This window comes from Xenopus laevis, chromosome 2L (genome assembly GCF_017654675.1).
Source record: "Xenopus laevis strain J_2021 chromosome 2L, Xenopus_laevis_v10.1, whole genome shotgun sequence".
In the NCBI taxonomy this organism is placed as follows: Eukaryota; Metazoa; Chordata; class Amphibia; order Anura; family Pipidae; genus Xenopus; species Xenopus laevis.
This window is the reverse complement of record NC_054373.1, coordinates 159,760,634-159,785,706: the sequence shown is the minus strand read 5'-3', so window position 1 is coordinate 159,785,706 and position 25,073 is coordinate 159,760,634. Positions and strand designations below refer to the sequence as shown.

General features: G+C 43.5%; 1 protein-coding gene across 2 annotated transcripts in view; it reads left to right on the top strand.

Annotated features, from left to right (window-relative positions):
- Window positions 1–766: 766 nt before the first annotated feature.
- Window positions 767–25,073, top strand: part of frem2.L (FRAS1 related extracellular matrix protein 2 L homeolog) — a 133,712-nt gene continuing 109,405 nt past the window's right edge. The window contains exons 1-2 of one of the 2 annotated variants that reach the window (XM_018247633.2): window positions 767–6,064; window positions 10,620–10,709. In XM_018247633.2, the coding sequence (XP_018103122.1) occupies window positions 1,087–6,064; window positions 10,620–10,709 (5,068 nt within the window). In that variant the 5' untranslated portion in view covers window positions 767–1,086. The remainder of the gene's footprint in view (window positions 6,065–10,619; window positions 10,710–25,073) is intronic. The other variant, XM_018247634.2, reaches the window with a different exon arrangement.

Sequence of the window (25,073 nt, the reverse complement as noted above, 5' to 3'; positions counted from 1 at the left end):
TATGGGAAAATCTTTTTTCTACCTGTCTCTCACAGAAAACAAATCTGGAAACTAACATGTTTAGCCCTCAATCCACCTAATGTGGTGTTTGGCAGAACTGTAAATGAAAGCTCCAAGCCCCAAGAGGTTCTGCAGAGGCTGAAGCATTTGAAAAATCCCAACTGCACGGAATAGCGGGCGATTAGTTAGGAGGCTTGAGAAACTGCCCTAGGTCCCATGGTTCATGGGTATTTGGAAAGTCAAATCGGAGCTCAGTAAGTCAGGGTTGTTGTAGGTGGTGTAACAGTTGAAGCATCTCATAGAGATTCCCTGGTTTGCAGAGTAAATGCTACATCTACCCATAGACTCTTCTTTTTTCTGATTTAACCATTTGGGAAAAACTGGGATTTGAAAATGTAGCTCAGCTGGAGGGCTGGTGTTTATGATAAAGGAGATTGGTCAGGGGGTGGCACCCTAAAGCAGAGGTGCCCAGTCTGGGGCTCTTTAGTGGTTGTTCTAATACATAATCTACCAGAGGCCACAAACTGTGGGAATGTTGAGAGTTGTAGTTGCAACCAAACTTCCCCATAAGCCAAACTAAGCGTATGACATCAGAGACAGGCCAGGTATCGTATAAAGACTATGAATTAGAGGAGAGAGAGGCCCTGGCAAGTCTGGAGTCTCCCTCCTGGGGGGAGTTCTATAAATCAGACCTGCAGCACTTCACAGTTACATTTCAGAAAGAGCCGGACATTCCTTATGTTGTATATAACATTCTATGTCCTTTATCATTCGCTATCATCAAGGGCCAATGTGTCCCCTGGGAAAAGGCCTGAGCTTAGAGTCACCTGCCACTGAGTGACCGCACACCGCTGTCCTTTCCCCCCCGCAGGTCCCTCCCTCTGACAACCTGTTGCTGTTGATTGCCGCCTCCACCGTCCAATCATCGTGCGATAAACTGATGCGCCCTCCCCCCCGAGCGCTTGGGGAGTCTGGATGAAATCCCCGGCGATTAGTAGTGAGTAGTGCCTGGGACAGTCGCCTGACAGACAACGGGAGCTCGTCCATGCCCGTTGTGTAAGTGCGACAGTCGCAGCAGCTGAGAGAATGAGCTCACACAGGGCGCTGCTGCTCCTCGGGATATGGCTGCTGCTCCGCGCACAGACCGGGGTCGCTGACGACTGGAACTTGTCCTACGGAGCCGTGGAAGACACAGAGATCCTTGCGGCCAACAGCGGGATCCGAGTTCCGTTCGGCAGGTCAGTCTTCCTGGATCCCATCCACGACCTGGTGATCCAAGTGCGGCCGGGAGACAAGTGTCACGTGACCGTGTTGGGCAACGACCCCCTGTCCCAGAGGCCCGGCCGTCTGACCCCCGTGCGGTTCCCGTGCGAGTTCGGCTCCCAGGAGGTCAAGTACTCACACCTGGGCGCCCGCAGCCCCTCCAGAGACCGAGTGAAGTTGCAGCTGCGCTATGACAGCCCCACCCGCACCCTCATCATCCCCTTCCTGCTCGAGGTGGAGGTGCTGTTCACGCAGCTGGAGGTGGTGACCCGCAACATGCCGCTGCTAGTGGACAAGCTCCTGGGCACCAGTCCCCCCATAGACAGGAACATCCTGGAGTTCACGTACGACAAGAGCTCGGAGCTGTGCCGGGTGAGCCCGCTGCCTGGCCTCTCAGGACTGCCTCGTTATGGGACTTTATTCAACGCCCCCGCGCAACTAACTGACTGTGAGGAGTTCCTCCTGCGCGGAGCCCGCTACCAGCACACCGCTTCCTCCCAGTCTCCCAACCGAGACTTCATCCCTATGCAGGTGGAGCTGCACGACCGAGCCGGCAATGTGCTGAGACAGGAGCACTTCCACCTGCTGGTGCGGATCCGGGAAGGGCTGGAGAACACGCAGCCCAAGCCCAGCTTTGTGGCCATGATGATGATGGAAGTGGACCAGTTTGTCATGACGGCCATCACCCCGGACATGTTGGCTGCAGAGGACGCGGAGTCGGAGCCGGGGTCGCTCATCTTTAACATCACCTCGTCCTTTCTCCCGGGCCAGGGACAGATTGTCAGCACCGACGATCGCAACTTGCCCATCACGTCTTTCTACCAGCGGGACCTGCAGGAGCTGCGCATCGCTTACAAACCCCCGGCCCAGGACTCGGACAGAGAGCGCATCTTTGAGATGGAGCTGGAGGTGGTGGATACGGAGGGGGCAGTCTCTGACCCCTTCTCGTTTATGATCGTGGTAAAACCCATGAACACCCTGGCACCTGTCATCACCCGCAACACTGGGCAGCTGCTGTATGAAGGACAATCCCGGCCGCTCTCCAGCTCCCATAACCTACAAATTAGTGATGAGGACAACCTGGAGGAGGTTCAGGTGACAGTGCTGGATGGACTAAGACATGGACAACTTACCCTGATCAACTCACCTCCAGGGGGCTCCAAGTTCTTCACTGCCTCAGACTTAGACCAGGGAAGGGTCATCTACCAACATGATGGCAGTGACACTTACAGTGACAACATTGTGTTCCGCATGACTGATGGGAAACATGAGGTGGAGTTCCTCTTCCCCATCACTGTGGTGCCAACTGATGATGAGCCCCCTTTTGTCAATGCCAACACAGGATTAATGCTCTTGGAGAAGGACGTGGCCCCTGTCACCCCCTTTGTCCTCAGTGCAACAGACATTGACTCAGAGGACTCCACCATTCTTTTTACCCTGGAGCCTCCTTATTCCACCCTGGGTGTAATGGTGTTGAGACAGAATGAGATACCGGAGGATATGTCTCAGTGGCATCTCATCCCTGAATTGAACTTGTTTGAGAGAGTGGTGAAAGTGTGGTCTCAGCAGGATATTGTAGATGGCAAACTGTACTATAAACATGTCGGACCACACAATACTGAATCTGTGATGGACCAGATCATTTTTAGGGTTCAGGATGACAATGACCCTCCAAACCAGTCAGGGGAGCACACCTTTTTAGTAAAAATAAATCCCATAGATGACATACCTCCTGAGCTTTATCCTGGTACCACTCTTAAAATGTTAGTCCAAGAGTACCACCTGACCCCTTTTAGGAGGAAGTTTTTACGTTACACTGACCAGGATTCTGAAGACAGAGACCTGAAATACACAGTCATTTCCCCACCATCTGACACTGACGAGAATAACCCAGTTCTTATGGGATTCATTGTTCTGAAGGAAAACCCAGACCAGGTGGTGACTGAATTCACCCAAGCCCAAATCAACCACCTCAAGATTGCCTACAAACCCCCAGATTTGGAGCTCGGAATCACCCCACACGTGGTTCAGTTTCACTACACTGTGGAAGATGCATCTGGGAATGTAGCAGAAGGAGACTTCACCATTTATCTAGAGCCAGTAGACAACAAGCCCCCAATTATTATCAATACAGGGATCACTGTACAAGAGAGAGGAACTCACGTTATCACCAAAGCAGAGCTGGATGCAACTGATGCTGATACCGGTAATGACAAAATCTCTTTTACCCTTACTCAGTCTCCAAAATATGGCCAAATCCTATATTCCAGCCACGTCATGGAGGTTGGGGAAGCATTTGTTCTGGATGACATATATAAAGGAAGGATTGCCTATACTCATAGTGGGGAAGAGTCTGCTGCCGACTCCTGTACTCTGGATGTAAGTGATGGGGTTCATATTGTTACAATCATCATGAAGGTCATTGTGCGCTTGGTGGATGATGAGATACCTAGATTGATGCTGCCATCTGGTACTATAGGGTCCTTTTTAGATGTGCTGGAGGGGAGCTCAGCAGAGATCACATCAAATGTCATCCAGGGCACTGATGCAGACACAGATGACCTAATGCTGACATTTATTGTGGAAGATCCACCTCTGTTTGGAGAAATTCTTGTAAATGGCTTCCCTGCCGAAAGATTCTCCCAAAGGGACATTATTGACGGCTCAGTTGTATACAGCCACACATCAGGGGAAATTGGTTTGCAGAAAATTGAGGACTCCTTTAATTTAACCCTCTCCGATCTGTCAGAGGAGTGGACTATTGGAGGTAACAAAGTCAATGGGGTTCGGATTCAAGTGTCTATACTGCCAGTGGACAATCAAATCCCAACAGTGACTGTGGGGGAGCAGTTTACAGTTATTGAAGGTGAGAAAGATGTGATAACCCCTACACATTTAAGCGCTTTAGATGGGGACACTCCTAATGATGATATACTGTGTACCATAGTAGTTCAGCCATCCTCAGGTTACATTGAGAACATTTCTCCAGCACCTGGTTCTGAGAAATCCAGGGCTGGGACAGCTGTAAGTGCTTTCACCTTAAAAGATATCAGACTTGGTCATATTTACTACGTGCAGAGCATTCACAAAGGTGTAGAGCATGTGGAAGATAGATTTACCTTCAGCTGTTCTGATGGAATCAACTTCTCCCAGAGACACTTCTTCCCTATTGTTATTATACCAGCCAACGATGAAAAGCCTGACATATTCATGAGGGAATTTGTAGTCATGGAAGGAATGAGCCTTGTTATTGATACCCCTATACTGAATGCTGCAGATGCTGACATCCCAGCTGATGATCTCATCTTCTTTATCACAAAGCCCCCCAATCACGGCCACATAGTGAACCAGCTTACCAATGGAAGCATACCTGTCATCACTTTCGGTCTCGAGGACATCAAGGAGAGTTCCAGTATTATATATGAGCATGATGATACAGAAACCAAAGAGGACAGCTTTGAAATCAAGCTTACTGATGGAAAGCATACTGTGGTCAAAACTGTGCTCATTATGGTCATTCCAGTCGATGATGAGACTCCTAGAATGACCATCAATGATGGATTAGAAATTGATATTGGGGAAACCAAGTTGATTAATAATAAAGTCCTCAAAGCAACAGATTTAGACTCAGAAGACCCTACTTTAACTTACATTTTACGTTATGGTCCTGGTCAGGGTCTGCTGCAGAGAAGGAAGCCACATGGTGACCTAGAGAATATCACCATTGGCATGAACTTTACTCAGGATGAAGTTGATAGGGATCTAATACAGTATAGACACTTTGGCCAAGAGGGTATCAGGGATCTGTTTAAATTTGATGTTACCGATGGCATTAACCCTCTCATTGACAGATATTTTTATGTTACTGTGAGTAGCATTGATATGGTCTTTCCAGATGTCATAAGCAAAGGTGTGTCATTAAAAGAAGGAGGGAGAGTCACTTTAACCACTGACCTGCTAAGTACTAGTGACCTGAACAGCCCAGATGAGCACTTGGTGTTCACTATTACACGTGCACCTATGCGTGGGCACCTTGAATGCACAGACTTGCCAGGGGTGCCCATAACTTCCTTTACTCAGCTCCAGCTTGCTGGAAATAAAGTCTATTACACTCATACCTCAGATGATGAAGTGAAGATGGACAGCTTTGAATTTGAGGTCACTGATGGCTACAACCCAGTATTCCGCACATTTAGGATTTCTATCACGGATGTGGACAATAAAAAGCCAGTGCTAACCATTCACAAGTTGTTGGTGAGAGAGAGCGAGAATAAATTAATAACCCCGTTTGAACTCACCGTGGAGGACAGGGACACCCCTGATAACTTTCTCCGGTTCATTATCACTCAAGTGCCGGTTCATGGAAAGATCATGTACAATAATAGCAAAGCTGTGACTTCTTTTACCAAGCAGGACCTCAACGACAACTTCATTAGCTACAAACATGATGGCACAGAGTCTGGTGAAGATAGTTTCTCCTTCACAGTCACAGATGGTACCCACACAGACTTCTATGTCTTTCCTGATACTGTCTTTGAGACAAGACAGCCCCAAATGATGAAGATCCAGATCTTGGCTGTGGATAATGGAGTGCCCCAGATAGTGGTAAACAAAGGTGCCCCAACTCTACGCATCCTGACCACTGGCCATTTGGGATTTTTAATCACCAGCAAATCCCTGAAAGCTGAGGATAGGGACAGTTCCCACCTTTTTCTGCGCTACCGGGTTACTCAAGGTCCCACTCACGGATTTCTCATGAACTTGGGAAAAGGAAACCAAAGCATCAACCACTTCACGCAAGGTAACCCTTCTTCTTTCTTTTTTCAGTGCAGAGCACCACAGGCATTTGATCTATAGCCATGGGCACTAATGTAACATTCTTAAGGGCTTCCTTATCATTGAAATATATCTTATCTGCAAATATGGCAAGGGATAGTATATTTGTATAAGAAATCATGTAGGTATGTAGAAAGCCATGAATGATATTTTTCCTCTTAAATTAGGGATGTTCAACCTGCAGTCCTTCAACTATTGTTGAAATACAACTCCATGCATTCCCGTTAGTTTTCAGCTGAGGGTCTCCTCTGATGTTGGATGTCAAATGTCCTCTCTGCCCTACCCTTAAACTGCCCCAGACTCATGTTCTTCAATACAAACCATAAAGACTAGTATACTAGTGTTTCTTAACCTTTTCTTAAGGGATTGAAAGCTTCCCTAAACTGGACTAGAACAAGTAATTTATCTCATTTGAATTACTATTCTCTAAGGCATTAACTTTACATAGCTACAGGGGAAAATGGGACCCGTTTTGGCCCTACACTCATACATACTAGCCCTTTATTGCAATCTTGTTGGGTTTTGCTGAACTACAGCTCCCAACTTCCCAATAGTTAGCACTTGGATTTCTAGTTCATCAATACAAGGTTGGTGATGGCTATGCATAGCTTTTAAGTGGTTGCAAAGTCGGGCCACATAGTATTGGCACCCAAGGTAACACTACTTGGCCCAGTGCCCTGAGTGCATATCTCCGCTCTATCCCACCCCCAGCAGTGCTTGCTCACTACTGGCTTCCATCTCCACCGATCTCTCCCCTAGTAATTGCGCCCCCTATCTGTTTTTCCCCAGGCACATGCCTTTTATGCCTACCCCTAAATCCACCCCTGAGTGGTTGGTGGTTTCATATCCTTTATATCAAACTTACACATCCACCCCAGCATGTATATACGTCTTATATAAGTGGAATGCATTGCAGTAAAATATTAATGTAACTATTGCCGCTTAGATTTAGTATTGGTGATATAATAAATGTACCCACTTATTGAAAAAGGTGAAGAGCCAGGCTCTTAATATTCTGTATACTTAACTCAAGCTCTCTCTGTACTATGATATTACTCATTAATATAGTTACATCTTATATAGTAACATCTGCAGTATTTATTTAAGATTTGCAAGGAAAGGAAGGTTGTGTTTGTAAGATCATTAACCACAGACACAAGTTTCCCAAGATGCTTTAAAGGTTGCTTGTGTTTTCCTTTCATTTGCAACAATGTCAATGATTTGTGGCAAATGCTCTTTATCATATTCCTTCTGATCTCCTGACTTGAACTCTTTTGTAACAATTAATTTCTAAACCAACTTTTGAATTGGCAGAGCGTCAGAAGAAAATTGTTAGGGGCAAAGTATATTTAAGGATAAGAACAAAAAAAAAAAGGTGCTGACATCAGACAGGCTTCCCACTGCTGAATCAAGCCCGGGCTAGTGCTTTGTCATGCAGGGTTATGGTAAATTGGGAGTTTGGCTGAAAAGGGAATTTTCGTTTCTTGAAAGCAGGAATACTGTACTTTACTTAATAACTGTCCCTATATAAACAGTTGCTGCCTGCACAGGTCTCTCTCACCAATTTCTCCAAACAAAAGTGCTGGATTCCCCCCCCCCCCATACTCAATGTGGAGCTCCATGTCCGAGCAGTTCACATAGGGTTCCCACATCCCATGGTAGTAATTGCAAAGCAAAAGCTTGTGCACTGGAAGCTGCTGCGTCTCTATCCGTGTAGAATACGTTGTGTACTATAGTTCTTATTTTAAATCGAGCTCACTTTTAATTATCCTCATTAGAGTAAGTACAGTATGTGTTCAAACTAGAACATGGGTCAGGGCAGGTTAGTGGAAAAGATCTTCTTGGAAAGCAGAGTGGTTTGGAAGCAGCAGAGACAGTATAGTACATATATAGTGATACTGGCCATACAGTGGCCCATAAATGATGCTGACTTGGCCCTTCCAGACCAAGCCAGCAACTTTTTGGTCTATGGGGCCCTTGGGAGTTTCTTCTTGAACAATATAATTTGGAAAATCTCACCATTGCAGCGCGTCAATGTGGTCCTCGTCCATAGGGTCGCTATAGGTCCCTTTGTTTAATCTTCCCCATTTGGCCCACCATGTGACAAATCAGACAATCAGCAAAATCCGCTTATTTGGCTGGGTTACCAAACAATTGGATCTTTCCCCAATTTGGCCATCTCACATTGAATAGCCAGATCAAAGATCATGGATAATGGAAGCCTTGCCCTGCAAATATATTTTTGGCTGATTTAAAACCCTATTACTTCTTAGCCCATTCCCAAAGGCCTCTTTCCAGTCTGAAGGTAGAATTGCACAGAGAGATATGCTCATGAAGTTTGAACTCTTTTAGCCTCCACTCCTTCATCCATCACTCCCTTAGAAGGCAATTCTGATGGGCCATTTGGGATTCTAGGGGTATCTGGTTTGTCTCAACCTGCACATCATGTATGGCCATCGTACCAGTACCCAACTATCTAGCATGAGGACGAATTGTTAGAAAACCTTAAAGTTAACAACACATGCCCTCCACTAATAGCTCCCTTTTATATCTCCCAGGCCATAGAACAACGATGGTGTTGCTGTTTGAACTTAGACTGACTTTATGCAGAGGCAGTCAGGGAAGTTTGTAGATGATGCTCTCCTACTGCAGTTAGATCAGATAGAGGAATATTGTGTTCACATGTAACTAGTGTTGCCACCTTTTCTGGAAAAAAATACCGGCCTTCCTTAGATTTATCTTTTTTCCCTATTGATAACATTGAAATCAACCATGATTTTTACGGGCCAGGCCAGTAAAATACCGGCCAGGTGGCAACCCTACATGTAACCTCCATGGAAGATTGTTGCCAGAGGAGAGGTACGTTGTGGCAGAAATAGGTTCCAGGGGCTTCGGTCTCTGTATGTCTTGAAGTGGGTGCTGTTAAATCATCACCCTTTTTTATGGAAAGGATCCCAAAAGTTTTACTGGCACTAGTGACAAAACTGCTAATTGCACGTTTACCCAGTAACTGAATCTCTTCCATAATTGCAGAGCAGGTAACTTGAGACTTGAGCAAGGCCAACACACAGCGAGTGAAGTGCACAGGGGGAAGGGTGCTGACACTTTCTTTCTTTCACACTTGGATCAGGGTTGTCTCCTCTCCCTGGGTTCTATAGCAAGTGTCAGAATGAGAGTATTCACTATACTTTCATGGACTGTAACCACAGGGCTAACCAGTGTTCTTTTTTTTTATAACGTTGTGACACTGCAACTCCCTGCTTCCCCAACACCCAGAGCTATCAGTGGGATGCTTAGATTTGCAGTCCAACAACATCTAGTAGAAAGGTTTCTGTAAATATAAAACAGATTAGCTAAAAACAATAGTTTCCTACATCCAGTAGTGTAACTACTTCCCTATTAGTATCAGCAGCGGGGGCATCACGGCTGACCCGCAATATGTTTGACTGGGGTTTACGGGTGACCCAAGAGTATGTGCAGCACATGTCCTTTTAGTTATCAATGCACTATTCACACAGCACAGGCACTAGGCAGCTTTCATTTACCTGGATATTAGGGGCAGACTCAAAATATACAATTTATATACAATATAAAAGTCAAAATGCAAGGCTAATTAGTAATCAATTCAGGTTACATGGAAGCTCTGAAACCATCAGAATTAAATAATCAGCCCTGCAGCCTCCGCTTCTATGACAGATGAACCTTATTTTCTGCTTGATGATGTCCGTCGATCCCTAAGCTTAGCTTCTTAAAGGGGAAGGAAACCTAGTCGGCGCAAACCCCCCCACCCGTTTGTTGCCCATCCTCCCTCCTCCCCCCTGGCCTACCCGTCCCGCTGGGCAAATGCCCCTAACTTGTTACTTACCCTTCTGCGCAGGTCCAGTCCAGGGAGTTCACAGACGACATCTTCTTCCACGCGATCTTCTTCCTGCTGTGAATGGCGTTTTGGCGCATGCGCAGTAGGATCAATTCGCCGGTACGGATCTACTGCGCATGCGCCAAAAGTCACACGCATGCGCAGTAGATCGTACTGGCGAAATTATCCTACTGCGCATGCGCCGTTCAAAGCAGGAAGAAGATCGCGTGGAAGAAGATGTCGTCTGTGAACTCCCTGGACTGGACCTGCGCAGAAGGGTAAGTAACAAGTTAGGGGCATTTGCCCAGCGGGACGGGTAGGCCAGGGGGGAGGAGGGAGGGTGGGCAACAAACGGGAGGGGGGGTGGGGGGTTTGCGCCGACTAGGTTTCCTTCCCCTTTAACAGCTGCTCAAAACATACTGAGCATGTGCAGTGTCACTGACACTTGTAACACATTCCAAATGGGGAGCTCCTGTGAACAACTTTGTTATATGGCGGCTGAACCCCTGGGCCGGTACAGTATGTAAAGTATATATAAAAAAAAATATTTCTAGCCATAATCATTTTTAAATCCTTAATACATTGTTTTAATACATTGTAAAGTTTTAATAAATCATTTTTACATTTTAAATGTAAACAATAACCCTCTTGTTACTTTCCACAGGGGACATTGATGACATGCAAATCTGCTACGTTTTACGAGACAAAGAGAATGCAACCAGTGACATTTTCTACTTTACTGTTGAAGACAACGGTGAGTACATTGTGTATTATTGGTCCTAAGACGGTTGTTTTACAAAAGTTAGAACATCAGGGGAGAGTGTATGTGCTAATGGAAAATCGTGCAACAGCTGCCCTAAGATTGCCATTTCCCAAGCAAAGTGCTGCAGATCCTTGCGTGAAAATGAATCCTTCTTCACTGGGTGTTATATAAATGCAGATGATCAAATGTATTACTCTTCTCTGGAAACAGCTGAGTCTGCAAGAGTTTGACGTGCCACGGAACAGAAAATGAATGTGCGTTTTGATATAAATGACTGCAGTGCAGGGCAACAGTTGGATGTGCATCTGTGATCTTTTTAATCAGATTTTATTTCTTCTGTTGATAGACAAAGGTAGCGTTGGTGTTCAAGTGATCATGCTCTCGTCTTCTCCCAGCCTGGGAGAGAGAAATGGATGAAATGGAACAGACTTGTTGTGTGTGTCATTGCTCAGATGTTACATTTTTATTGGGTTATGTAATAAAATACACTTAGTTTGCCCATGTACAGTAACCCATAGCAACAAGTTAGAAGCTTGCATTTACTGGTCACCTGTTTAAAGGGAAACTAAGTGTCTTTTATTACATATGGATGTTAGTGTTGTTAAAGAGAAAAAAAGTAGAATCATTGGGGGTGACATTGTTAGATTTCCGTCGTACTTCCTACCTGTGGCCTGTTCTCCTCTCCCTCAAAAAAAGGTACTCACCTAGGTTTCTTTCTGTGAGCATCACTTTGCCATATTGTTCCGAGTCTTAAGGTGGCCATACACTATAAGATTTTCTCGTTTGGCAAGGCCACCAAATGAGGGGATCTTTCCCCTGACACCCCCACCAAAGACGGGTGATATTGGACTAATCCGATCATTCAGATTTAGTTCAAATGATCAGATTACAATGTTGGGAATAGGCAACGTTGCAGTCCTCAATAGGACATTAAAATCAAACCTACCTGATTGACATCTGCCTTATTTGTGATCAGATATCCGTTGGGGAGACCTGTTGGAGGGGCCCATACATGGGCAGATAAACTGCCAAATTGGTCAGCATCTTAAATCTGCCCATGTATGGAAACTTTTAGCCATCCCTTGTGCTATCCTAGGAGAGTCGACATGCAGTACAACAATTCCCTAACTTCTGTTATACGCATGCACCAAGGTGCATGGGGAATGCTGAGGGCAGCCCAATATTCAGTACCCTGAGCTGGTGCATATTTCAAAGAAGAGGAGCCCTGGAACTGGGGAAAATGAAAGCCACTAGAATTGTTATGGGGGGGTCTAATAATTGGCACCCCAGGTGATTACATTTTGGCTCTTTACTTATTAGACTTACTAGACTTAAAGAACTACAGATGCACTATGGGCAAAGGATGTGTAAACAAAGGTTGCTCCATCTTTTGGTGAAAAGGTTGAAAATAGAGCAAGATGGCACACACAGAATGTATAGATGGAGCTCTTATTCCTCTGCTTAAGCAGACTTGATTTGGTAATAGCATTCAAATGGAGCAGACATTATTGAAGTTTGTGGGACACACAACCGCAGTTTTTCCCTGTTTAGGGGTTGTTCACCTTCCAACACTTTTTTCAGTTCAGCTGTTTTCAGACAGTTCACCAGAAATAAATTTTATTTGTGACTGTTTAAAGTTTAATTTTTCACCTTCTTATGTTTTTCTGAAGCAGCTCTGAGAGGTGGTCACTGACTCTGTAACCTGTTCTTAATTCATACATTACTTTAGACATTTTTATCTTTGGATCTTTGTATGATTAGTCCGGTTTTGTGTAACACTGGATCTCAGAATGAAAACTTGGGTATTTTGTGTAGTCACATTGTCTTAAACAACACTGACACCTACACTATCTCTACTGAGATTGCTTTATGATCCCATTTTCACTGTATTTAATATTATTTTGGACCCAGAGCTAAGATATCATTTGACAAGTATTATATTTCACACATAACTGAATGGAATTGCAGCTGTTCCATACATGGCTGAAGATTGTTATTCCTTCTGCACCTGAATGAGTGCTGCTCGTGCTCCCATAACAAAAAAGTATTCCATGAATGGCTGCAGCTAAACAAATAACCAGATATACATACAGATGTGCAGGTGAAAGCAAGTCAAATATACCTAAGCACAAGCAAGTAGAATGCTTCTGTTCTTTCACCTTATTGTCCTGTCTGAGCTTTGAGCTCATGTTTGTAGGAGGCCAACTGGGTGTACCAATCTACCTCAATACGGGTCAGAAACTGACCTGAGCAGCTTTCCCTATATGAAGCCTTTAGTTTATTGAATCCTTGAGCGTTTGATGTGCCACTTTCTCCAGTCTGACAAGTCTCTTTTACATGTGGTTCACACCCACAATGACCGTATAGTAAAATACACACTGGTTAATGTCTTGGTGTTATTGGACTGAAATTAATATTTCAATAATATAAACCAGATCATAATACTATGTGTACACTGTGCTAGATAAATTCAATCCCTGGCCTGTGCCAGTTTATATATGTTAGATAGTCCAACATACATTGAAATAAGAATATTTTTTATCCGTATGGTGCCTGTAAGATAGAGTGATACTATTTGTCTTTGTTCTGGATACATTGGGAACAATACTGGCAGTCTTTTCGGTATCTGTTATTTCATTTCAGAATAAAATGCTTATCTCTCCATGGTTTTCTGCCTCCCCCTTTCCCAAGAGCAGACATCAAAGCCCAGTGCAGTGTGGCTCAGGTAGATACTGGCAGAATGTCAGCAGCATAGACATTGGTTTCTATGTTCCTGGGAAGAATCCAAATTCTGAATGAATAAACACACTACAGAGCGCATTCAAGGACTCTTGTCTGAGGACAAAAACTGCTCGAATGTTCTTAGAATTTCTTTATCCCTCTGTGCTCTTGACTTTGGGGACTAGTTGTTACATTAATGCAGGTTCAGGCACCACAATCTACCTGTCGGTGATCTTTGTGCCATGTCGTGCTGCCCACTACAGAGCAGCTGGTCAGTTGATAAAATACAGATGAGTGAATTTTTGAAATAGTTTCTAATTGCACAACTCCTTTTTCTTTCCTTGTTTGGTTTCCACCGATGCCAAAAGATTCTGCTCGGTGTCATGCTGTTCCATGTATAATAGGCAAGTGATTGCTCAGCAGTGAATGCTGGTAATTTGGATGCTCAATTGACCAGATCTCACAATACCGTTCATTTTTAAATTGGAGAAACAGTATACAGCACCGGAGAAAGAGGAGAAGGGGCTCAGGACAATGCAGGAATTTTATCCCCACCACCCCACCGTGTAAATCAATAGCCAAACTGCTATCCTTCAGCTATTCAGCAATAACAAGTGTAGCCCTGCAGTCCTACTTGCTAATGGTGTAATGTAATTACAGGTGAAATGTTTGCTCAAGGAACGCTAACTAATAGCAAGCAATAAGATGTTGCTTTAGCGGGGCAGTGTACCCCTTTATGCAACGTGCTACTCGATGCTCCAGGTTGTGAATTGGGTCAGCACTGGGTCTGCTGCTTCGGAGGGCAGCAGGGCCAGAAGCACCCTTGGGGTATTTAAGCATTTTATTTTTTCACCATGTATGACATATTTGTGAGCTGATCCTATACTTGTTGTTTGTCCTCACCTGGTAGAACACAGCAATGCTGGGAGTTGTAGTAACATCATAACTAGAAGTCAATTAGTAGCAGATCCCTTATGCAAATTCTAAAAATAGCAGTTATTATATAATATTATAATGTGTAAGTTGTACTTTTGCCAATATCATTTGTTGGGCAAAAGCCATTGGGTAGATGCCCCCCTGCATCTAATAGAGTATAGTATATACACAGCTTCACAGTGATGTTTGATATCCTAATAAGAAACCAGAGTAGATGCCTAGGAAGTACTTAGCAATAGAGCTTTGTTCAGTGAAGGGTGAGCGGCGTTTCTTTATTAAAGGGAATCTCTAGCATGTCTCTTCTACTCAATTGAGGATTATTCAACAGTCAATCACAAGTGTTCATTTTATTAGGTGTTTTTGTTTTATCCACTAAGGAACGGTCTAGGCAAGCAAAGATCAGAGCTGTGAATCTATCTTCTCTGTAGTAAGAGAAAACCTTCTGATTCCCCTCTAATCATCTACTTTTTTGGCCTGGACACTATGTGGAAGGCCAAATTAGACTCATCTACTCATTTAGCCTAAGACCAAACAGATCCCAAAACAGCTAGAATGGGATTTTGGCTCCTGCCACTTTCAGGTCGATCAACGACCTTCCAAACATGCTGATGGGATCCAATGGAAGGCTGCATTATTATCCAATAGGAATACAGGATGGAGGCATCTTCCTCACAGGTGGATGTTCAGGGAATTTGTGATTGCCCAAACTGAGGAATATTGTGCATACAATATTGAGACAGATGTTTCCATAAGGTGTCATGTCCCGTCATGCTTGGGGGTATGTATATAAAAATACTAGACAAACCCAGATGTTCAATACCATCCATGCAGACCTCGTGGACTTTGAAAGGATAGTCATTGCTGGGATACATTTGGCCCTCAAGAATAGTTGAGAGCCTAACCTAAGACATTATGATTATTGAGTTACGTTGCATCGTGGAACTTTCTGTTGACTCATTTGTTAAACTTATTTGTGTATATGGGTAACTGCTTTTCTCCTACCCCCCCATCGATGGACTGTTTTAATTTAACACAGTTTGCAAATACCCACTCTTATTTTTGCATGCTCTCTTCTTAGTTACTACATTTATTAAATACTTCAGAATCTTTCAGCTTTGGAATGAGCATTAAAAAAGTATGTGGCACGTGTAAGGTTACCGCCGCATACCAGGTCTATATTTTATATCTCCATAATGCCATTCCTGGAATCTCCACATATTCATCATATTCATCTCAAAATAGAATGAAATGGAATCTGCTGCTGTGCACTCAACTACGGGCAAACAGGCAGCAGCGTTATTAGGGCTTTTATATTTGAACACTAAGAAACTGATATCCTGCAAACTGAAAACCATAGTCAGGCCCGGGCCGGGCAAGGGCTTCAATCAGTGCCCCCCACCCAGTCCTGCATTGCCATTTCCCACCTTACCATTCATATTGCCCCCTGTACCTTTGCCAGCTGCCATCATGTTGTCTTATGTACCTGTGCCAGCACCTATCATTTTGCCCCCATTTGTACCTGTGCCAACGGCGGTCAATCCCTCAGATTGCCTCCAAGCCCACAATCTGTACCTGTGCCAGCATAAGCCAACTATCTAAGAAAACACTGGCACTCAAAGGCAAGCAAAAGCAGGGTTATACCCTTGCGTATTTATTCTGCAAACGTGCAACGTTTCAGGGTCAGACACCTGCTTGACAAAGGGGTCTGACCCCAAAACGTTGCACGTTTGCAGAATAAATACGCAAGGGTATAACCCTGCTTTTGCTTGCCTTTGAGTGCCAGTGTTTTCTTGGATAGTTTGCTGAGGAGGGTGCCGATCCCTACAACACCGTGCACCAGGCGCTGAACTGCCGAAGGCCAGGGTGTGCGAGCGGGCTACAACACATTGCCAGTATAAGCCAAAACATCCATCATATTGTCACCCCCAATATTTACGTATGCCTGCGGCAGCCAAAAAGAGTCCATCATATTGCCCCAAACTTGTGTTACCTGTGCCAGCAGGCACCATATTGCCCCATGTACCTGAGTCAGCAGCAGCCAGTCCCTCATATTACCCCCAATCTGTACCTGTGCCAGAAGGAGCCAAAGCCATAATATTGCCCCCAAATATGTTTCTGTGTCAGCAGATTGCCTCCAAGCCCCCAATCTGTACCTGTGCCAGCAATAAGCAAAAATATCCATCATATAGTCATCCCCAATTTGTACGTATGCCTGCGGCAGCCAAGAAGGTCCGTCATATTGCCCCAAACTTCTGTTACCTGTGCCAGCAGCCACCATATTGCCCCATGTACCTGAGCCAGCAGCAGCCAATCCCTCATATTGCCCCCAATCTGTACCTGTGCCAACAGGAGCCAAAATCCATAATATCCATAATATTGCCCCCAAATATGTTTCTGTGCCCCTAATCATCTGTTTACCTGTGCAAGCAGCAGCCAAGATATTGCCCAGAAATCTGTACCTGTGCCAGCAGATGCCAATAGGGAGGCGTGGAGTGGCTTCAGTATGAATCACGGGCAAGAGGGGTTTGAAACAGGGTGTTTGAAATTGAAAACTATTAAAGGCCAAGCAAAACAGGGTTGTGAAAAAAGAAAAAAAAATCCCCTTAAAAGTGGGCCCCCCCCCATGATTGCACGATAGGAGGTGCCTACTCTGCCTACCCCTCGTTCTGACCCTGACCATAGTATTGTTGATGAGAATATTCAGCACCATACTTGCAGGATGTACATGTTCCATTATGCCTTGGCCAAGATCTGTCTGTTGCACCAGTATCCTAGCACTGTGCAGCAAGTCAAGTGCATAGCCCTCACTGCAGGGGGCAATATGGAATCAATTGGAAAACCACAGGAATTTAATTTTAATGGACAACCCTCTTTTGTTACTTCCTCATTTCTCAGTTTGTGAATAAATGCTAATTTATTACATCTAGGAATTTATTATTCAATGGTATAATATCACTTGCTGATTTCACATATGATTTGAATTCTTATCCCTTACTTCAACTATTTTGGTTAAATCCGCTGTCTACAAGGAAAGAATTAGTGCTAAGTATTGTAAAGAATAGGAAGGGGTCTTTTTTTTCCGAAGTCGGAAGGGGTATTTTATTATGTGAATGGCAGAGTGCAAAGTACAGCAAATGGGCACATCTAACATTCTCCTTGTACAATGTTCCCTGATGCTTGAAAAATTGCCATCGGTCTCCATGTCCTCCTCATGAATAAATTGAAGCATTGAAGGCATCCCTGCTCTCACCTTCTACCTGTCCCCTAACTTGCAGTCATTCAGTGGCAGTAGGCATAGTTCACAGTGGAGCCCTGGCTGCTTTGCTCCCAGCCATCTGCACTGAGTTCTGCACCTAACAAGCAGAGTGCAGACTCACCTGAACACAAATGCTTTTAGAGTGAGCCCTACAGGTGTCTGTAAATGATCCCTATGGTTTCTCTTTGTATCTTCCCATCATGGTTGGGTTACCGCCTGTCTGATATCTCTTCTTGCCACCTCTTCTTCTGGCACGTACTGCCGGCCGATTACATAAGGGGTGGGTGCGAGAAAGGGTGGGGTAGTGACGTTGCAGGTATGATGTTGTAATGGCCAGGGAGCAAGGCTATCCTAACTGGACAAAACTGGAATTCAATGAATAAGCAGAGTTTGGGGGGCATACGGGGGCGGGGGAAAGGGGTTTGGGTGGCAGTTTGGAGACCGTGCAGGGGCCAAACAACTAGGGATTAAAAATTTACTGGCAATATACTATACTGGCCCTAGCCTTGGCTGGTAAAAATGATGATTAATTCCAATGTTACTAATAGGGAAGAAGGTTAAATGTTTTGGAAGACCAACTTTTTTCCCAGAAATGGTGGCAATTCTATCCACAGTCTGTCTCAATTTTATAATGTTATTGCTAAACATATGAGAATAAATAGCTGTAGCCATAGCCAGGTATTGCATGTTCTAGACATAGGATGGTCCCAGTAGTTGGTTCGACAATGGTGTAAACACAAACCACCCTTCAAAAACACATACCAGAAATGTTTCTTTTCATTTTTTTAACACAGAGATGAAATTGGCTGATGAGGGACTGACACACGCACAGTCATTATGGTATGAGCAATCCTGGGAGATGTGTAACATGACTGAAGGGCACAACACAATAAAATGGCAGGTGTATGTTACACCTGGTAGGAGGGAGAGCAGGAAGGGTCAAAAGAGACAAAAGGCTCCAAGGGAGATGCTTCACAAGATTACAGTGATTTATTAAAGATCTGTCCCAGAAAGCCCTTTTTACAGCCCCTGAAACAGAATATTCAGCACAGTTTAACACATATTTGTTCCATCTGGGAAGCTTCCCAATATTCCAGATACATTTACCCCAGTGCATGATCCATAGCAACCAGTGACTTAATTTCATTATTCGGTTCTGTTGCGCTCCGCAAATTCACTAAAATCCAAAGTTGCGCTCAGGGGTAGCGTAAGTTTGCGAAGTTGCGCTAGCGTTGATTCGCTAAGCGAAGCGAAGTTACGCTAGCGATGGTTAATTTGCATACGGCGCCAAATTCAAATTTCAATGGAGGAATATGTAGCAGCACTACAAAATGCCTGGGAAACCTTCAAAACATCAAATAAAATTTTTATTTTGCCCTACACATGTGCCCACTGTATAGTTAAGTTGCCATGAGTTAGGAAATGTAGGGGGGAAGGAGGGGAGCCCCAAAAAATTTTTTGATCTTTTTCAGCCTATCACCCATAATATAGAAAAAACGCCAGTGTTTTTTGGGACTTAGGAAAAATGTAAACTTTTTTTGAAGAAATCCCTATCTACTCTATTGCGCTTCGCCTGGTCTGAGGTGGCGAAGGAAGTCTAGCGTAAAAGGTAGCGTTCAGAACACTGCGCGCGTTAGGCGCTTCGGCACATAGTGAATTTGCCCCATAGTACTGACCATGTGCCAACGTCACTGCCTCCCCTCTGATTTTGGACAATGGCTTCAAAGTGCTCAGAATCACCTCCTGCTTCTTGTGTTTGTTTCTCCCATTAAACACTAAAATAATAAGAAAGCGTTGATGAAGCAGAGCAAATAATCTGCAAAAAAATGCAGGAAGCAGATCCGTTATGTAATAGAATATAACCCAGAGCTACTAGGCCTTCTGTGAAATAATTAAATCCAAATATATGTCAAACGTCAAAAATTTCACATGAAGAATTAAAACTTCTGTGATACGTGATATGTTTGAACACATCTTTAAAATATGTGTTCTCCCATCCTGCTGATGGAGATTCACTGAAACAACCTTGCGTGTTGAAAAGCTGGTATATATATGGCTTTAGGAGTGTAGGAATAATGTTTCTACGCCATCATATTGATTTATCTGTATGTGAATGGAAAGATTTGGGGTTAACAGTGAATTTAAAGGGATACTGTCATGGGAAAAAAAAATTTTTTTCAAAATGAATCAGTTAATAGTGCTGCTCCAGCAGAATTCTGCACTTCTCAAAAGAGCAAACATATTTTTTTATATTCAGTTTTGAAATGACATGGGGCTAGACATATTGTCAGTTTCCCAGCTGCTCCAAGTCATGTGACCTGTGCTCTGATAAACTTCAATCACTCTTTACTGCTGTATTGCAAGTTGGAGTGATATCACCTCCCTCCCCCCCCCCAGCAGCCAAACAAAAGAACAATGGGAAGGTAACCAGATAACAGCTCCCTAATACAAGATAACAGCTGCCTGGTAGATATAAGAACAACACTTATTAGTAAAAACCCATGTCCCACTGAGACACATTCAGTTACATTGAGAAGAAAAAACAGCAGCCTGCCAGAAAGCATTTCTCTCCTAAAGTGCAGGCAGAAGTCACATGACTTGGGGCAGCTGGGAAATTGACAATATATCTAGCCCCATGTCAGATTTCAAAATTGAATATAAAAAAAAAAATCTGTTTGCTCTTTTGAGAAATGGATTTCAGTGCAGAAGTCTTCTGGAGTAGCACTATTAACTGATGCGTTTTGACAGGATCCCTTTAAGGAGAGAGAGAGACTAACATAGTAACTTTATTTCTTAGGGTTCATAAAGCCAGGCGTTCTGCCCTTTCAACCTCTTCAGGGTGTGCATTCCACATCTCAACTGCTGTCACAATAAAAATTAATTCCTTAGCTGGAGGGGATGCTGACTTTTTTCTAATTGCATGGGATTGCCTTATGCTTATTGGGATGATGCTGTGTTCTATAGACTCCCAGAGCTCTGTGGATAGTATCCTAGAGTGTTGCTTTGTGCTTGTGTCTTTTATAGATCCATATAAAAAGTCTTATTTCTCCTTTGGCGCCTTTTCTCCCCTGAAAACAAAGCCAACTTGGGCAGTCTTTTTGCAACCGGCTTCTGTGTCTTGTGCTCTGCTAAACAGAGTATCCTGGAAATGATGTTAAATGGCGCTTCTTTGATTTCCTTGATGGTCCGTAAATGAACTTGCCACTACTTGAGGCAGTAAGTAGCATAATATTGTATGGCATTCTTACCCTGTAAACTAAGTGCATGCAAATGTCTGAGATGTTTGTTTCAAGAGTTATTCCTCCATCAAACAGATATAGCATTCTACTATTTTCATGTGAAATATGTCCAGTAGGGAAACTCTTTCCCTTAAAATTATTTTTTATAATAAGATATAACATCTTTAGCACTGCCATTTTTACCCACAGTTCAGTCTTGACCCTAGAATTCCAGCATAACTAAACCCATTAAGACACAAGTTGTAGGACAAGGGTGCCAAGCACCTACAGCAACTGCATCCAACCTTATTTACCCCTGAGCCACATTCGAATGTAAAAAAAAATTGGAGAGCAACATAAGCATGCAAACAATTCCTGGGGGTGCCAAATATTGGCTGTGATTGGCTGTTGGTACCCCCATGTGTACTCACAGCCTACAGAAGGCTCTGCCTGGCAGTGCACATGGTTTTCATGCAACAAAAGCTTGCCAGGAATTCAAATATAAGCACATGCTTTTAGGCCACTAAGAGCAACATCCAGTAGGTTGGTGAGTAGGGATTTGCAAATTTTTTCGCCTTGTTTCACAGAAAAAATGACGCCCATAGACTTGTATGGTGTCATGCGTCAAAATAAAAAATACGCGCGTCAAAAAAATAATTTAGCCGCGCCACAAATTGTTTTTGACGCCCATAGGGGCAAATTCACTAAGATGCGAAGTTGCGCCAGGCGCAACTTTGCGCAACTTCGCCGCACTTCGCCGCACTTCGCCAGGCGTAGTTTCGCCAGAGCTTCGCAAATTCACTAAAATCCGAAGTTGTGCACAGGGGTAGCGTAAGGTTGCGGAGTTGCGCTAGCGTTGTTTCGCTATATAAAGCGAAGTTGCGCTAGCGAAGGCTAATTTGCATACGGCGCGAAATTCAAATTTCAATGGAGGAACACGTATCTGTACTACAAATGCCTAGAAAACCTTCAAATCTGCAAATAAAAATTTTATTTTGCCCTACACATGTGCCCACTGTCTAGGTAAGTTGCCATGAGTCAGGAAATGTAGGGGGGAGGAAGGGGAGCCCCAAAAAATTTTCGATCTTTTTCAGCCTATCAGCCATCATATAGAAAACACGCCAGCATTTTTTGGGACTTAGAAAAAATGTTGACTTTTTTTTAAACAATCCCTATCTACTCTATTGCGCTTCGCCAGGTCTGAGGTGGCGAAGGAAGTCTAGCGTAAGGTAAGGTAGCGTTCACTACACTGCGCAAGTTGCGTAGTTTCGTCGCTAGCGAAGATTCGCCTGGCGTAAGGTTGAGAAGTAACACTAGCGAAACTACGCCAGCGTTCGTTAGTGAATTTGCGCAGTAGCGAAAATGCCAAACGCTAGCGAATTAACGCTAGCGTTTGGCGCTTCGCGCCTTAGTGAATTTGCCCCATAGACTTTAATGGGCGTCAGCGACATTTTGCCGGCAGCAAATAAACGAAACGGGTCAAATTCGCCCATCCCTATTGGTGAGGAACATGTTGCTTGCGAGGTTCTTGCTGGGGATCACTGACCAACAGATATAGCTTGTAAAGGGAACTCTTTACTTGGTGCTACCCTTTTCATGGTTTACTTGCACCTGAGCACAATGCACCTTTCACCTGATGTGCCAAGTAAGGCTTAACAGGCAAATCAACACAGGTCGCCTATAACAGAGCATGAGCGTGTGTTTGGAAGGTGTCTTAATGGAAACGGTTCTGAACTCATTATTGTGTCTAGTGCTGTGTCCCTAATATAAATAAGCCTCATCATTTTCAAAAGAGAACCAAAGTTGGCAATTTTATTTCCACCACATACTGCATCCATTCAGCAGTATACGCCATTCTGCACTTTGGGATAATTTTGGGGTTGGGTAGAGAGGGAGTGCACCCTGGGCTGCCAACACCAGAGGGACTCACAAATGAGACTATTCAAGAGGTGATGGGGTTGTAGCTTAACAGGTATTATTTACATTCTTTATTGACTGGGCTTATACTTCATTAATTCCCACAATTACCCATCAAACTGCCACAGTGGCAACTATTTAGTCTCAAGTTCTATAAGTAGATGATAATGAATTTTCAGGGTGAATTATTTATTTATAATATATATAACACTTGTTTCTGAAGATTGTCTCCTATGTCTCTTTTCACTGAAGTTTACAATCCAAAAAAGCTTTCAGATGGACGAAAATTCCTTTAATGGCATTGCTTTGTTATAGAATTGCTGTTGATGTTTGTTGATAGAGCTTGGTTCTTCTCAGTGCAGTTTACACTTTCACTTTCTGGAGGAATTAAAAATATGTTGCATAATTAGGAAAAAGTCCTTTTTGTACTTGCTCACTCACATGCACACACAATCTATTATCTTTTGTTTATTTGGGTTCCTCCTATAAATGATAGACTGGCATTTTGGATTCGTTTTTTGGCACGTGCTGTTGGCATGTGGAAACTCTATGTTTTTATGCACTATTGACTTTGCTACTGTGAAACAAAATTTATGTGGGGCCCAAACATTGTTGAACTAATGTATATAAGTGATACAGCTGAAACTGCCCAGATATTTAGCTGGCAGTGTGTGGGTAAGAAACTGCAGTGAGTATATGAAGCAGCAACTGAGATGAACTAATATGTTGCCTCCTAGCATTTTCATCTATCAGCTAAACCCATATTATTGGCCATTAAAAAATATAGGGGAAAGTAAACTGGCTCCTCTTTACCAGAACGGCGGTTTATGGACTATGTTGGTAAGGCCCAATTTCTTGTGGTTCAGTATTTGCTTAGGCCCCATTTTTATAACACTTGCTTTTATTGGGGTTTTCCATTAAGATGAGATATATTGTAAGTACAATTGTATCATAGCTTTTACATATGTTGCATCTTGCATTACATTTTGTTGGACATATATTCGTACATTATGACTCATCTAAAATTGTATACAGTAATTTGGGTTTTAAATTTTGCTAATCTTAATCTTAAATGGGTATCTAGATATATCTGGTTGCTCTTCAATTGAACATATATTCAAGCTAAATCTGCTTCTATAAGGGGTTAAGTGTTATTAATAAACAAGTTAACTACAACAAGTTGTAACATAAAGAACAAATAGATTCCTATACATGATCACAAATGTAATCTACTGAGGTTTGGTTGTTGTGGCATCAGAGTCTGTTAGATACTGAATATTTTGACCTATGCATGTCAGGAGAGACTTGGTATCTTTGGGGTCAGCCCACCCGAGCAGATTCGGGGAGATTAGTCGCCCCATCTACAAATCTCCACTTCTTGGGGGCGTTAATCTCCCCGAACTGCCTTCCCCCTGCCGGCTAAAATGAAAATCGCCTGCGGGGAGATTGTCGCCCCGAAGAAGAGGAGATTTGTTGCTGGGGCGACTAATCTCCCCAAATCTTCTCGTGTGGCCTGACCCTAACAGTGACAAAGTGGCTTGGTTAAATCTGTGTGGGAATTTGTATTTAATCCAGGGGTCCCATACTTTGTAGAATCTTTTTTGTTTATTTTGTAGTACACTAGTTAGTTTCTCCATTACAAAAACTGAATTTTTATTTTTATTATTTTTTTGTTGAGTAGAGCTTGTGCTGGATGCTTGAGTAGATTGATGTTAAGCACGTAGTACAATATATCAGTTGATATACTCTGCACCAAAATCTTTGTGCTTTTGTGCAGGACCACTAGATGTGGCTCATTGTGACTTCTAAAACAGCAGGGGTTAGTGTTAGGGTCCCAACGTGCTTTATGGCTGGTACCATGTACCATATGCTTAGTACTCGTAGGAGGTTTCCTTAGCGTATATGTTTATAGAGCTATAGTTTGTTTGTTCTATTGCCTGTAACCAGTCAGCTTCTTCCATGTCCAGTTGGAGCTTTTGAGTCCAGTCCTGGATGTATTTGAGTTCCATTATTGGGGCTGTGTTGGTTAGGTAATTGTATAATGGTCCTATCAGTCTTCTGCTTAGGCCCCTTTTAACTCATAACCATGATAAGTTAAATGGAAACATAAAAGGTATCCATATAGTATAACCATTCCATAACCAGTGTTCATACTGGCCAAATCATTCACTGCTCTGGTTGTCCCTCTCTGGCAGGTAGAAAAGTTAGAAATGTTCCCTTTAATATCGCAAAGTGGATATTGGATAAGCCCAGCACAGGCCGGCAGTAAGGGCCTCAGATATCCAAGCTTTGAAATCAGGCTTAAAA